The sequence below is a fragment of the Triturus cristatus genome, chromosome 4_2, assembly GCF_964204655.1.
Source record: "Triturus cristatus chromosome 4_2, aTriCri1.1, whole genome shotgun sequence".
In the NCBI taxonomy this organism is placed as follows: Eukaryota; Metazoa; Chordata; class Amphibia; order Caudata; family Salamandridae; genus Triturus; species Triturus cristatus.
The window spans coordinates 986,842,256-986,858,471 of record NC_140586.1 but is presented as its reverse complement, the minus strand read 5'-3'; the positions used below and the strand labels follow the sequence as shown (position 1 = coordinate 986,858,471).

At 43.6% G+C, this 16,216-nt stretch overlaps 1 protein-coding gene across 1 annotated transcript in view; it reads left to right on the top strand.

Annotated features, from left to right (window-relative positions):
- The window catches only part of LOC146839224 (uncharacterized), a 722,084-nt gene that overhangs the window by 86,027 nt on the left and 619,841 nt on the right, over positions 1 to 16,216 (top strand). Inside the window, 2 exon segments of the mRNA XM_085600021.1 lie at positions 2,670 to 2,741; positions 3,761 to 5,714. Coding sequence (XP_085456147.1) covers positions 4,838 to 5,714 — 877 coding nt within the window. The 5' untranslated portion in view covers positions 2,670 to 2,741; positions 3,761 to 4,837.

The following is a 16,216-nucleotide window of genomic DNA, read 5'->3' as shown; positions in this document are numbered from 1 at the left end:
CAGTAGTTTATCAAGACAACTGGGTATGGGGAAACCTGAACCTAGTTTTGCTTAAAGTCTGCTACCCTAACAAGGAGGGACTTCCCAAAAGAACAGGAACTGATCTAGAAAATGAAGTATATGGATTAGGTAATTTTACACTTAACCTCCTGATTCTGAATGTTGAATCCGAAGCTACGCCAATCTTGCCCGCTATGTCAGTATTCCCAGTTAAAGGGGAATTATGTGTAAGAAAGAATGGTTCCATACACATGGGCCATAGTAAATGCACCACTGTAATAAAATTCAGTGATCAAGGCAAGTCTACATTTAGAGCTTCCCGTCATTCCTACTTCATATGTGGCCAGACCGCATATATACGTCTACCTCTAGATTGGGATGGTACCTGTTACATAGCATTCCTTCTGCCACCTGTTTTCCTAGCCCCTCCTGACTATCACAGAAATACCCATTTAGTACACAATAGACAGCAGAGAGATCTCCCGATTGTCGATTACACTGAAACGGCATGGGAGCAATACACAGATTTCAATAAAGGTTTCTTTCCCTATATAGGTACAGTCACTAATAGTAAGCTGATACGTAGATTAACTAGAACCCTTGAAGCAGTAGTGAACGAGACTACTTCCGCCTTAGGCAATTTAACAGAAGAGCAGTCTGCTATGCGGATTGTTGTGCTTCAAAATCGTCTTGTCCTTGACGTCATCCTGGCCGATAGGGGCGGAGCTTGTAGGGTCATCGGATCAAGTTGCTGTGTTTTCATACCAGAAAACTCGCCGTCAGTATATAAAGCCATAACTCGCCTTCATAAGATTATAAGCCAGATACACCAGAGTCCAGGCGCCTGGACTTGGTCCGGTTGGTTCTGGAGCGTGTTGTCAGCCTGGGGATGGAGGATCCTATCCTTCCTAGGTATTGGCTTTCTCATACTATTCAGTTGCTGCTTATGTCTACAATGTGGGCCAGCGATTTGTGGTCTGTGTGCCACATCGTGTATCCCGCATCCAAGTTTTCGTTCAAGATCCCGGAAGAAGAAAGAAGAACAAATGATGCTATATGAACAGATCGATGGATTGATGAAGATCGATATCTCCTGAGGGTCCGTAGGGGACAAGGAGGGAATGAGGAAATATGAATTTTGTGATCAGTTATGTCCCCTATCGTAGACCCCAACGGCTCCATGTGCATGCTATAAGTACATGTATGTTCCCTCCAGTTCCAGTTATGAAGACGCAAATACATGTGCGTCCACCGTCAACATGTCCTCTTTCAGATCTGCCATGAATGGGTCAGATATTCCATTCCTAAGTATGAAAGGCCACCGACTTTATGTGGTTCACTTTCCACATTTTACAGATTCAGGCGAGTAGGCCCTGAATTCCGCCATCAAGCCTTTTCCTGCCTTCTGCCTCTGACAGCTCCAGTCCGAGCCCGCATCTGTATCCATGAACTTTGTCCTACTCCCTGCGCGGCTAACGGTGCCTGATCCAGCCTGTTGCCTGCCAAAAACTGTATTTCACCTTCAAGATTATCTGCTTCGCTCCTCATCCGATGCATTCCTGTCTAGTAGTTTAGGTAAACATTCTTCCAGCTACCGAGCAAAGGGCCAGGCCTCACTGTCCTCATGCAAGTAATTCATAGCCCCTGTTACCATGGAAGATTCCTGCCCCCTCGCATCTCATGTAGACACTTAGACGCTCGTACACGCACTAACAGTCAGTATAGAATAGATTCCGTCCGAGAGACCTTTCCTTTTGGATAATACAGTTCTTTAAACATAAGATATTAGATATGATTTGGGATTAGGTTGACATGACCCCTCAGACTTCTGTCTCCACATGTAGAGCTAAATGTCAAGTCCCCTTCACCCTCTAGTTGCACGTCAATCACACGTCATGCGGCTGCGCGCGCATCTCTGCCAAATATTTCTGCTGACATTGCAGGATTCTCTTATGGATCCACCCACTTGTGACATCATGTTTAATGACGTATTTAGTTACGCCTATGTTTACGCCTTTTTTCATTACGTATGTGTATCATTATCTGTATTATCAGCTGTTACGCCTCTTGCATCTGTCTTAATGTAATACTTTTCATATAAATATCATTACTTGTCAATAATGTATTGCCTTCCCTTCCTGAACCTTCGTGGTGATGGAATTTGAAGCCTACAGTTCGAACTGTAATTCCTTTGTAGAGGAATAAAGCCTTTTAGAACCTCTAATACCACGGATTCTGCCTCTTATATTTACTGAGTTATTCTTACTAGACTTTACCGCATAAAAATAGTACCGGTAATGAAATATTTACCACAGTGGGCAGAATTATGTACGAGGACTTTAACATGTCTTTTGTGAACCAGATGGTTTTGATTTGCAAGTTTCGTGGGTTGGTAATGGAAAGATGGGGGTTATGAAGACGTGGACTGGGTTGTTTGGGTCTGTTCTCGGAGACTGTGGGTGCACTCCATATTCACAGCGATTTTTTTTCCAGCCAGGGATCGTGGTTCTTGAACCAAAAAAGTATTTATTCATGACCATAGTTGCTTGACAAAGGCCTCCAGAGAACAAGAGATTCTTTTGTTTTGTAAGTCCAGGATGGGTATTTGGAATATGGGCTGAAGTGTGATTGTCGTCTGACGCAAAACCATTTCTTTGCTTCCTTTTAAGGTATTCTTGGATGACCTGGTAGTGCAGCGTGGCTGCCACCCTCTAAGGAACAAAAAATGATATAACTGTCAGGTAAGGATTCCTATAAGTCTAAGTTTCCTTTTCCCCTGTTTCTTCTTTCCCTATTCCCTTTCTTGATATCTGTTTTTTGTTGTCTCTTCAGCTTCAACATTTGACTCTCTGTACACTATTCTTGTTGTTTCAAACTTCTGATAATCACCTGTTGGAGCCACATGCCTCCTCAAACATGTTGGGGGGTGTAGTTCAGGTCCAATTCGTTTTAGTCAGTTGTCCCCAGCAGTTCCTTAACTATTGGCACATTTGTCTCCTCTTCTAGACCACGTCATAACATCTCCCCTCTGTCCGTTCTTTCGGCGTATTTCCTCTCTGGCTTCCATCTCTTTGCATCCTCCCATCCTGCCCTTTTGTATCTTGTCTACTACAAGCAAAAGACACAGTACATGTGCGTGGACACACAAGCACACAGGGCTTGCTTTAGGGTGGTGTGTCCGGTGGAGCCGCACCTGGTGCTGACCTTGGGGGCACTGTGTTTAGAAGTAACTTATGGGTTCACAAGCATCTGTTGCAGAGTTTCCTGTGCTTGACCCCTGTGGTGAGAGAGGAAGGTAGCCTTTTTTCTCTTTCCTCTGTTTTGTGTTTTTCTTTTCTTGACCCTTTTTGGTTTCCTTTACTGTTGTGCTGTTCAATAAAATGTCCCTTCCTAGATCACTAGAAAAAGGAATAGATTAACAGCCTAGGTGGGCAGGGGAGTACATAACATCTGATAATTCATTAAAAGAACGACAAATATCTCACTAGGACGCCAGCCGTTGCCACAGAAATTGCAAATTGATAGTGTTGGCTGCTTCTGAGAATCTGTGTTTCTTTCTTAAATATTCACTACTTTTGCTCTCACATCCTTGATTTTCAGTGATCCCAAGCTCCCAATCTACACTGTTTCACCACTATCAGAAATGCAACTCAAACTGATTTCCTATCTTGTTTTTGTTAATACTTTCTTTGTGCAAAGTATAAGGTCACAAATATTTTTTCTTTGTGTTCATTTACAATTTTTGACTCCATTTCTACAGGTGACAGAATCATGATCAGAAAAAAGAAGGTTTAAATTTAGTGAAATACAACGAAAAGGATTACTTCAAGGAAAGTAAAAACATCCTCAAGCTCTGGAGAAGAAACACATTCTATGTGCCAGGAATGGTGAGGATGTTGGAGCGGAAGAAACTGGTGAATGTGAAAGTTGTCAAACCTCTAAAGGAAAATGACTATAAATGTTTGCCAAGTGTCAGTAACTGAGATTAACGGGAACATTGGCCACAATTGATACCCACGCCGTGCACTTGAGAAAACTCAGTGTTGTAAATTCTGTTTGATGGTTTTTGAGAAATGCTTTGGAGACCCAAACCCTCCCCAAGAGATCAGCATCCGTGGATGTGATGTGATGTGACAGAACCGTCAAAAAGACTAATATCCCCGGTTTACAAGCGCACACTTTTATCTCCGTCTCCTGGAGACGAGAGGAGAGAAAAGATTGTTTAAAAGAAAGTCTTTGTAAATACTCTCTCTCAGATGTCGTTACAGCAAAGATGCTGGATTATCATTTCTGATATAGGAAGATTTCCCCATCAACTCTGTCTTTTGGGTTGATCCGAGTGGTTTCCAAGTGTCCCAGACCTCCAAAGTCGATCATGTGCCTGCCTTACCCTTAGCCGACGAGTGCAAAAAGCACTTGATAATTCATACACCACCCTGGCATGCCCAAATCACCTGTCTTTACTTGTATGAACAAACATACCTTACATGCAAACACTAAACCCCAAAGACCGTATCGGTGCTTTTAAAACTCCCAAATCTAATGTGATGAACTAGAATCACTGAACGAGACTAATTAAACTTGAGGGATTTCACCCGGGAATAACTTGGAGAAAAGAAATCCATGAGAGGCCTCTTAATAAATACAAGGGGCTCCTCGGCGAAAGTTAATAAGACAAGTTAGATCGGTGCCTTTAAAGGTAGGAAAATGATCTCCGGTTAAAACTATCCCTAGTTAAATACATGTGTTAAGAAGAGGATCTGCAGTGTAGTTTAGAAGTTAAAGCTGAGTTGTAACATAAACAAGAACACGATCAGAAATCAGATTCTGTCTTAAGATGGCATGTATTCAGGAACAAACCCAACTTGGAGAAACCAACAGCTCCAGTTTCATTGAACACGAGAGAAATCCCACTGGACAAAAACCTTGTCAGTGCTCTGAATGCTGGAAAAGCTTCAGTCATAAATCCAGCCTTACTGTACATGAAAAGACCCACTTTGGGCTCAAACCGTATCAGTGTTCTGAATGGCAGAAAAGCTTCAGTCGGAAAATAACTCTCACTCACCATGAGAGCACTCACAGTGTGCAAAAACCTAATCAGTGCTTTGAATGTCAAAAAACATTCTGTCAGAGACTCAGTTTAATTCAACATGAGACAACCCACACTGGGCTCAAACCCTATCAGTGTTCTGAATGCCAAAAAAGCTTCAAACTGAAAAAGACTCTCACTAGACATGAGAGAACTCACACTGGGCAAAAACCTCATCAATGCAATGAATGCCAGAAAAGATTCAGTCGGAGATTCAGTTTAATTGAACATGAGAGAGCTCACACTGGACAAAAACCTTATCAGTGCTCTGAATGCCGGAAAAGCTTTAGTCGGAAATCTACTCTCTCTCAACATGAGGTAACTCACACTGGGCAAAAACCTTATCAGTGCTCTGAATGCTGGAAAAGCTTCAGTCAGAAATCCAACCTTACTGTGCATGAAAGAACCCACACTGGGCATAAACCGTATCAGTGCACTAAGTGCCAGAAATGCTTTCGTCAGAAAGACCATGTCATTCAACATGAGAAAACTCACACTGGACAAAAACCGTATCAGTGCTCTGAATGCTGGAAAAGCTTCAGTTGGAAACCCAACCTTACAGTACATGAAAGAACCCACACTGGGCTCAAACCCTATCAGTGCTCTGAATGCCAGAAAAGCTTCAGTCATAAAATAAATCTCACTAGACATGAGAGAACTCACACTGGGGAAAAACCATACTAGCTCTGAATGCTGGAAAAGTTTAAGTCGGAAATCTGGTCTCACTCAATCTGGCAAAACTTACCTGGAAAAAAACCTTGTGTAGTATCCTGCATTTGGTAATGTTGTGTATTTTACTCCTCCTGCTCTGCCAGCGGTTGTGCAGTAGGCCCAATAGAATGTTGGAGTCATGATGTGCCTCGGAAAGTTGGGACACAGAGAGGTGAAGCGACAGGCTGCTCCTGGTGGGGCTCTGATCTACAACATTAAATACTTGATGTTCTGAACTTTACTACTTGTTAACTACTTAGATAAAACATCCTGAATTACAACCTCCTGTATGGACCTTCATCACTACATTTTATGGTGACGAGTTGGTGACGAACCTACAGCTACAAGCAGTTCTCAGGTACCTGACATACAAGTGGACCAGGAGATGGCGAAATCTACTGAGACTACAGCAGCAACTACAACAAAAAGAACATGAGGAGGTATCCACAGGAAAGGAACAACTGCGAGCAAGATACATGGGTGTTTGTCACAGAACAATTTTGATATCATCAAAGAAGAAACAAGTCTCTCTCAAGAAACCAAAGAAGACAACAAGAAACAAGTAAGCATGAAGCACTGCGCCTTTAAGCCCCACCAGTGTCCTCACCACTGGACAGCCCTAGCCTAGGCATGTTGTGTTTGTACAATATTACTTATTATGGACTTTGTTTTACTCAGTACTGCTTGTGTCTACTAGCCAAACAATTAACTGCCTGTAAAGTTCATTTGAGCCATTTATGTGTATCTCCTGCACATACTGCGTGTCTGCATCATTCAAAAACCTTTTTGGATTTGGCAACACTGTAAAGTCCACAAGTACCACTTTCAAACAACTGGATAACATGGAACTTTTAAGGGTTTTGTTTCTGCCCACTATATTTACAGGCTAACGACTAATTTTTCTCGACAAAAAAAAAAAAAATCAGTTTCATTCTACAACTCGCCAGTACAGTGCTTCATGGTTTATGGAATGGTGAAGCTTTACAATAGCAGTGATTGGACGTCATTTTCTTCATTACAAGCGGTAACATTTTTATTCTTGTCAGTCTAACCCTCGCTCTCTGTGGACGTCATGGGGGCTACTCTGGTCCCATTTGTGTTTGCACGGGTAGACGTGACTTTTTGTACATTTTTTACTGGCTGCACCATTCACGGCGGTATGAAGCATTCCTGCGTCTGTGGTGAGTTTGTTTTCTACATCAGCTCTTGTGTTCAGCCGGTTCTTTGGCAGTTTAAAACGCTATGTGGCAGTTACTGCGCCAGACTCGTACCTCAGCCTTGAAACCGCGCAGATCGTCTCGTCATTTTTGCTTTGTATTATGTTCGGGTTTTGGTGAATATTTAGAATATTTTTCCTCAACTCTTCAACAGACTCCAAGTTCTTTTATCATTACAACCGTTATTTCGGTTGATAGACAGCGCGTTCTGTTTACCTGAAACGGTATTACCGTGCTGAAACTCGACACAGAGAGTTTTTTGTGACATCACGCCAAGTCTGAATGAATTACATAGATTGGCGCGCGAGCGTGCCATGAGTCACCCGACATCGCGCTGTGTACGCACCGCCATTATTTTGTTTCCGGAAGATCCTCAGAGCTCTTGTCAATCCTGACAAGTGGATGGGAAGCAGGCAGCGCTATCAGCAGAAAGCCGACGTGCATGGTGTTGTAGCCTTCCATTCATGGTACGCTGTTCATCACTTTTTGCCACCTGCCAGTGTCCACAGTCATCTATTTTTTTAAGTGAGAAGTTGAGATCTTCCTAACTTTACCCACGTATCCATCCGCATTGCGGCCCATCTTCAGCCATACTCCTGATGCTGCCACCATTTTCCTTCCCCCTCTTCAGTTGCCTCCATTGCACCGTGTGTTGCATGAAGATGTCATGTGGGCCGCGCTATTACCGTTCTTCACCATGCTTCACACCGGATGTGTGCACAACGTCAGCAACTTTAAAGAGTACTGCAATGGTTTTTCGCCGCAGCACAATTGAACGTTCTTTCACTACAGTGTTCTGCAGCATTTATTTCTGGCTTTTGAAACATTTATCGTGGGGATTGTCTTTTTCATACTTACCCACCATTGGGACTGTGTTTTACGCTCTTGGACTCTGGGCACTTTTTCTCAGTTGTTAATTTGTCACTTTACGCATGTACGTCCTATACCTTACGTTTCCCTTCATAGGGATGGCAAAGGGCACTTTTCCCTTCTGCTTACATTACGCTTGCCTACATGGGCCACACCATGCATGTATGGACGTTGGGTACTTACCTTCTTAGGGTTCATGTTTCCATTTACATGTTCACCATATTTTTCCCTGCACAGGGATGTGAATGGGTTCTAGCCCCATTTGCCTACATGGGCTACACACAGGTTCCCAGGGCACCGTTTCATGGGTTACAGTCCCATCTATGCTCACATCGCTGCCCTCACACATGGTGCGTCGTAAGGGTCTTTGTCCCATTCTTATTCTACATGTGACCTCAACACTGGGGGTTGTCCTTTCACGGGCTTTCACATTATGGGTTACAGTCCCATTCACAGTGCTCCTCACACTCTTGCATAGGAGTGGAGGACGGTCATGGGTTACAGTCCCATTTACAGTGCTCCTCACACTCTTGCATATGGAGTAGAGGACGGTCATGGGTCTTAGTCCCATCGGCTGATATTGTCTTTCTACATTAAGTCACACTGCTGTTTTTACAATGCAGTGTTACTCTAATAATTGTTTTAATTTGTCTTTTTGAAAATTGGGAGAGGATTAGTTGCACTATTGTATTTCTTTTCCTCTTCTCTGTTTTCTCTTATGTCCAGCTTTCCTCATGATGTTATACTTAATTTTCACCCTTGGTTTCTGGATTTACATGGCTTGCTGTCGTCCTTTGTCTCCAGCTTTCCCTCTTTTGTTTTTTTCATTCTATTTCTTCCCTGTTCTGGAGGAGATCCGTTATTCCCACTCCTTTGTGTAGGCTGGTGTCCGGTTTGCGTCATGCCTTGTCCTTCCCTCATTGCTTGCCTGCCTGGCCAGTGGGTGTGTTCGGGAATAGTCCTTTGTGTGTCTATGTCTCTCTGTTCTCTCGTTGTGTTACTTCGCTTTAATCTCCTTCCTTCTCCATTCTAACTCCTTGTTGGAGGTTGTGCATCATTTCCATTCGTGTAGATTTACTCTTTGCGTCTTTCACCTATCTCTGCACTCTCCCCTGTTCGGTATTTCTGTGCTTCCGTATTTATTTCGTTGTCGGAGAGTTTGGGTCTTTCCCACTTGTTTAATCTTGCTCTTTGCTTCTTTTTCGTTTTCTTCTACCTGACTGTTCGCTCTTCCTTGCTCACACTTTTCCTCGACGTTCTCTCTGTCACTCCTTTGTTCCTTCCGTGCTATCTGCCCTTTGTTCACGCTTGTTAGATTCTTCATATATTACATTTGTTCTTCTCTTGGAAGAAAAAGGGATATGTAGTATCCTGCATTTGGTAATGTTGTGCATTTTACTCCTCCGGCTCTGCCAGCGTTTGTGCCGTAGGCCCAATAGAATGTTGGAGTCACGATGTGCCTCGGAAGGTTGGGACACAGAGAGGTGAAGCGACAGGCTGCTCCTGGTGGGGCTCTGATCTACAACATTCACTTCTTGATGTTCTGAACTTTACTACTTGTCAACTACTTGAAAAAAACATCCTGAATTACAACCTCCTGTACGGACCTTCATCTCTACACCTTGTCATTGTTCTAAATGCCAGAGAAGGGTCAGCTGGAAATTCAGTTTCATTCAACAAGAGAGAACCCACAACGGGAACGAAAACGATCCGTGCTCTCAATGTGACAAAAACTTAAGTTCTAAATGTAGCCTCTCCACATGAGAGAGATAATGTGGGAGAATAAAAGGTGCTCACTCTCAACCCTCGGGAGGAGCTTTCAGCATCGCAAAACATTTACATGAAGCAGCCACAAAGACACCGCTCCATTGATTGTTCTACAAACTCTACTGAGAAAAGCACACAGTGAGGCTTGGAACTGCCTGCATTAACCTCATCCTTTTGTATCTATTTGTGGCCTCATTCCCTTCAGCGTGTTTTGCTCCCTGAGTGTTTATAATCAGTGGCTCTGACCCACAAAGTCTATTCGATCCTGGACTTTGAGGCCACGCCTCTAAGGATCTGGAATGCATGTAACCTCGAACTGTTTCCAGCGTTAATGAGCCTCACCAGGGGGCTGCAGCAGGAGTCCCTTTGTCGTAGGTCTCTATGGGACCAACATCTGTTATGTGCCATGTAGGGCTGAGCATTGAGACAAACTAAAAGTGACGGAAGGACTGGCAGTTAAACTCAGCAACATCCCACCACATCATTCTCTAGTCTTTGTACTACAACTACAGACAGTGCCAACCATATGCAAACCATCCTTGGCTCCACCGTAAATTGTCCTAATGACTTCTGTTCCGAGGGGACACGGCCTCGTATTACAAAGATCCACTTGAGTGACCACTTTCCATGTCCTTTTTGCTACAAATGGAACCTGCTTCCCATCTGCTGAGGACAGTTTCACCAGCTACAATCACATCAGACACACCCAAGAGAGTCTCATAGATAATCAGGCCTATTCATAAACTACAATGGGACGACTAAAATACAAGAAAATGCGATTCACAAACTACGTGCGGTCGTTCTGCCTCTCCTATCTTTTTCTTTGTGGAGTTGTCTGCCCCGACTGCAGAGTTTCTGCACACGTTGGTATAGTTTTCAGTAGTAAATGTGGGAGTGGCAGAGGGGAGTGACTGTAAAATGTGAAAAACTTATGAATAAAGGGGAGGGGCTAAGGCAGGAGTAAGGAGGAGTATAGGGAGGGGTTTGAGAAGGACTGGCACTCACCCACTAAGGAGTATGCCCATTTCTATTTACGAACCACACTTATAAAGTCTTTACAGCCATAATGTACTTAAACAGTCGTAAATGTACTCCTGCTCAGAGCCGGAGTAAGTCCAACATCACACAGGGCCAGCCAATGGAATTGCAACTAGCTAAAAAAAAAATTCAATGGCAAAAAATATCTCAAAAGAAAACTGTTTATTATTTTCATAAAAATATGTTTTTTAATTTAAACACTGATATACCATTCATTTTTAGCAAGGTATAATTACATTTGATACAATTAATTCTTTACATCACAATTAATAATTATGAATACATAATAAAAATGTTACATTTTTCATATATTCAATTTGGGTGAAGCTCTCCCTGTGTAAAACATGTAGGGAACATTTTACAAGTTTATCAAACCTGAAATAAATAAAATATTTTTATGTTAAATATGAATGTACATTTATTTTATAACAAATAAAAATTATACATCACTATTAACACTATTAACTAGAAATGTAATTCATTTTAAACATGTTTTTTCAAAGGTCTGTATGAAAAATCCCACCTAAAATCATTGTTTTTTTTATTATGTACTCACAATTACTAAAAATCCTTTCACAACTCTGTTCAGAGGCGGAACTGCCTTACAAAAAGTTATGGAGAGAATTAATTGAAATTATTTATTTAATAGTTTAAAAAAAATATTTATTAAAAGGTTAACACATTTTAGCATGAAATAATTATTTTTAAAATGTAGGTAATTTTGTAACATTCTTTTGAATTTAAATGTGGTTTTAGAAGGCATTACCAGTGGTCGGCTGTCTGTGGTGCTACACTTTCTATTGCTCAATTTTTGCTTCATTAAGTTACATTTGTATATTTTGCTCCAAATCTATTTGAGGGTGTGCAGACGTGCAAGTCCACACTTTTGAGTAACTATATCGTAATGGTGAATAGCTAAAAGTAGTAGTAACTCTACGAGCATCCCCGCATGTATAGATTACTCACAGGTGTAAGGTACGTTTGTGAATAGTCCTCGAGTGTTTCATTTTTGTGGTAACGCTAAAGTGGACGCGGGCACTTGGGCTGTTATTAGAGCGAATGGGATGACCCTGCGCGAACACCAGAGCACTCGTCCGATGTGCTTGTTTGGCTGAGGAGCCGCAACGAATATCTTGAAGTAATTTTCCTGGATTGACTACATCACTCTGCCGCCTGAGGGCGTCCTGTAGTAGCTATTTATCATTACCATAGTAGGATCAGGGAATCTCTCCATCTTATTAACCATGTTATCGTGATTTGCTTTTGTATTTTCCCTTCTCTTCTTCCTTTTACCTGATTTTGTTCTGTTTGCCACAACATTAGCACAGAAATGTAATTTGCTGTTAACTGGTTCTGAGGTGCTCTTATTCTTCATGTAAATTTTTATACGATGAACATTTGCCCTCGCTGTACGGCTACAGTGTAAGCGCCGAGAGCCCAAACCCTGAGATCCCTGCACCTTGATCTGCCTTGATTGGTATTCTACCTTTCAACTTGGATAAGTGAGATATGGTTCGAATCGCTGAACAATCTTTGAACCTGCTGTGATACGCCTTGACGGTTACAAGTTTTGTGTTTGAACCTCCAGCGTGAGCTCCAGTACGCTGCTTGTCTCACACTACATTCTGTGCTTTGCCTCGTATCATCAACCTTGAACCATCTCCACAAATCTTGGAAGCTCCGAAGACTTCGCAGCTGTTGTAACGGCCTGAAGTTTCACGCATTCTGATGGCCGTGGATTCTGGTTCAACTTGTTGACCCAACTCTACTCTGTGGGAATACTGCACTTCAAGCCACTTCTGTGCTGCTCGTCACTTTCGGAGACTCATTCAGCAAAAAAACTTTGCATCAAATTCCAGTTTTGATCATCACCGGAGACTAAACTTACCTTTGTCCCCTCGAGCATGGCTAGCGAAGTCGGCTACAATTTGTATGTGACTTCCTGATTGATTCAGTGGATCGGCTTTTTTTTATTCATATACCTTTTTGTTTGGTTTTGACAGTTGTTTTTGCTAACTAATAATCCTTTAATCACAGCCCTCCTTTAGATTTTGCTTCTGAATAATTATTAAATATTCTTTTTTTATCTAAACTTGGTTTGAATCTTAAAGTTCCTTGTCTATTTTTAATAAACTGTATTGAAATGTGTGACTTCCACTGTTTTGCTTTACCTTCGAGCGTGCCTTAGGATATACTGCTCAAGCCACGCTACCAAAAGCGAGCTAAGAACACTTTAGTAGAAGATACATTTACCTTTGCTGACCAAAGTTTGGGGAAAGCAAAGCAGGCTGACTCCAGAAAGCACACTAAGATTACTCTCTTAGGTGGCATCTGCACCAACTGTAGATGCAAAAAGCAAAGATTATGAGGGAAGCTATTGGTATCTGTGCCCCTAGAATTTGAGACTGCCACCCTCTCTCAAACCGTTGAAAGAGCAAAAGACGCACCCTTCAGACATTCATGTCTCAACAACTAAGACTGCCCGCTCCTTTCATACAACACTCTCACTGTTACCTGAATCACACTCCCTGTGCAATGTACACACTTTTACATAAACAAGTTGTCTTGTGCTTTGTGAACAGGCTTTCACCCCCCTTTGTATGTAAATGAGTATCTGTGACCAGACACGCAAGACTCCCATCTCTTCTAGTGCGGATGATAATGTGAGAACTGTAACATAATCACAAACAAGGGCTGTATTGAGAAATAATAGGCTTCCAAGTCACACAGTACTTTGTAGTTCTTTGTTAGTTTTTTAAATGTACATCCCCCATCCCGTTCCAAGGTAGAGTAAAGTTTGCGAAGTGCGACTCTCTTGTGGCCCGCTCTCCAGATTAAGTCCATAAGAAAAAAAAGTCCAATTTCCTGAAAAAGCCACGGTGCGGGTAAACTGGAGTGGTCGAGAAGCAGTCTAAATGTATTAACAGCATTTTTGCAACAGCCCCAAAACAACAGGGATCGGCAAACATTGGACATCACCTAAGTTGCCCTGTATAAGTTCTTCGTCGGTGTGGTAAGTTCACGCTAAATACCTGAAGATGTCAGCGTGTCACCCCAGTGCTAATTGGGGCCGCACTTCCTGTTCTAAGTTGTGGGTTTGCTTATGGGATATAAGCTGGATTTGGTCCAATTTAGCCTCAGTCCGGAAGCCCTACCAAGTCATCTAGAACATCCATCACCTGCGGTAGATACGCCTGCACATTCCTGAGGTACACAAATGTGTCATCAGCATACAGTGAAATGACCTCCCAATTTTGCTCACTCGGTACCGACTTCTGGGTCCTGCGAATGAAACAGGCCAGCGAACAGGTCAATGGCTGGGCGAAAGTAATCGACAGCGGGCATCTTTGCCGCATGCTTCAAAAGAAACTGAGATCTCTGCCTGTCCGGATATGGGCCAGTGGGTTGGTGTAGAGGAGATTTATCCAGTGCAATATTTCTGGGCCTAGTTTCATGCGCATCAGCACTTTCGCTAAGTAAAACTACCCCAGGGTGTTAAAGGCCGTCTCGATATCTAGTGAGAGTGCTGTGTATGGAGGCAATTCATGAAGATTCTTTTCCATCAGCCAGAGAGGCGTCATAGGTTTAGACACATTTTTCTCCCAGTTACAAAACCATTCTGGTCTTGGTGCCAATGTAGAGAGGCAGGGGAGCAACCTGTTTGCAAGGACCTTCATGCAAATCTTGTGGTCGGAGTACAGTGGCCAGTAGGAGTGTAGCTCCAGAGGGTCCCTGTTGGGCTTAGGCAGGCCGAATATCATAGCCTCCCATAGGCATACCGGCAATGTGCCCTCCTGCCGGGCCTGTTGGTACATTTGGAGTAGTTTTGGAGAGAGGGTTGCTCTGTAGGTGAAGTAAAAGTCTATCGGGAACCCGTCCATCCCAGGAGTTTTGTTGCGTGTGATCTAGTCAATCATGAAGCCAATTTCCTCAGTGGTGTATGTCCCTGAAGGGGGTTAAATCTGGGAATCAACAGTCTATTCAAATACTCATCTAATTGGGGAGCTCGCACTCCCTCCTCGGCCCAGTAGACAGATATGTGGTACTACGGGAAAGCCTGGTTTATATCCGCTTGCACATTCAATATCTCTCCCACCGGGGATCTACTGGCATATCTGGGGGTCTTTGGGGTTAACGGCCTTAGGAGCCATGCTAGTATTTGATAGTGTAGTGTTCCTAGTCTGACCACCGCCTCTCTTCACTCCTTTCGGAGAGGGTTGGTTGTGTTCTCGTTTCATGCAGCTACCCCAGATATATTTCCGCTGTTCGTCTCGCTTGTTCAAGGGAGAGGTTCTGGGCTCGCACGGCATGTTTTACACTGTGCTACATCTTGATGCACAGGCCTCATGTGAGACCCGTAAAGGTATCCCTCTCTATCACTGTCGTAGAGGCAGTCCCTTTTGTTCTGTTTGCCACAACATTAGCACAGAAATGTAATTTGCTGTTAACTGGTTCTGACCTCTGTCATCAGGGCAAGAGCAAGGCCCGTTCACAGTTCTGCTGGAATGTTCTCCAAGGTGAGGGCCAACTCTTCATGCAGCGAGGCTCGCCCCCTGAAGTGTGGGTGATGAGGTGGGGCTGCTGTAAGATTCCAGTTCCACCTTGACTCTGGCTTGTTTGCGTGCTGCTTGCCCATTTGTAGGCTTGCTATAGGAAGACCTATGCAGCCCTCTCTTCTAACAGGGCTTGTGCCAGTCTTGCCATGGGATGATACAGCTTGGGACCTGGAGCACCCCTTTCGTCTTCAGCCATTCCCAGGCATCCACGGTGTTTTGAAGATAAGTGCTGCATCTGCATTTACTACTTGCAGTTTGTCTGGGAAAAGTAGCAAGTATTTTAACCCCAGTTGAATGGGCGTCTGCTTGCGTGAGTGACGGATCCCCAGAAGCATTCCACTTCAGCTGTATAGTCCGGATATATATTCCCAGTGCTATTATCAACTTTCCAGGAGCAATTGGTACTCGCCACTTGTAGGATGCGGTTGCGATCCCGGTATTTGAAGAGTCGTGCCACTACTGGCCGCAGCAGGGAGTCCGGGGACTAGGCTCTACATTGGACCCTATGCACCCTTTCTTTTGAGTGGAAGGTCGATCTCTTACTGCCTATTACTGTCTCAAGGAGTCATTGTTCTAAGAAGAGCTCCATGTTAGGCCGCTCGGCCCCCTCTGGGAGTCCCACCAATCTTATGTTGTTTCTGCGTGACTCTCGCATCTTCCACCCTGTCTCACAGCTTTGGGACCTTCACCTGTAGGGCCTTGGAGTGTGACTGCATCTCGGTCAGTGTGGGGCGCATTCCTACCAAGGAACACTCATGCGTCTCCAGCCTGACTGTAAGGTTGACCTGGTCAGCCCAAGGCAGCCCCACCTCCATTGCCAGAGCGTCCAGTTTAGGTCTGAGTGTGGCCTTCACATCTTTGATTGCTCGCAAATGTTTGTCACAGGGCTCTCCCTGGGCTTGTGAACTCTGTGGGCAGTGGTCTGTGGTGCCTCTTGATGGATGAGAGGATGGTGAGGTTCTTCCTCC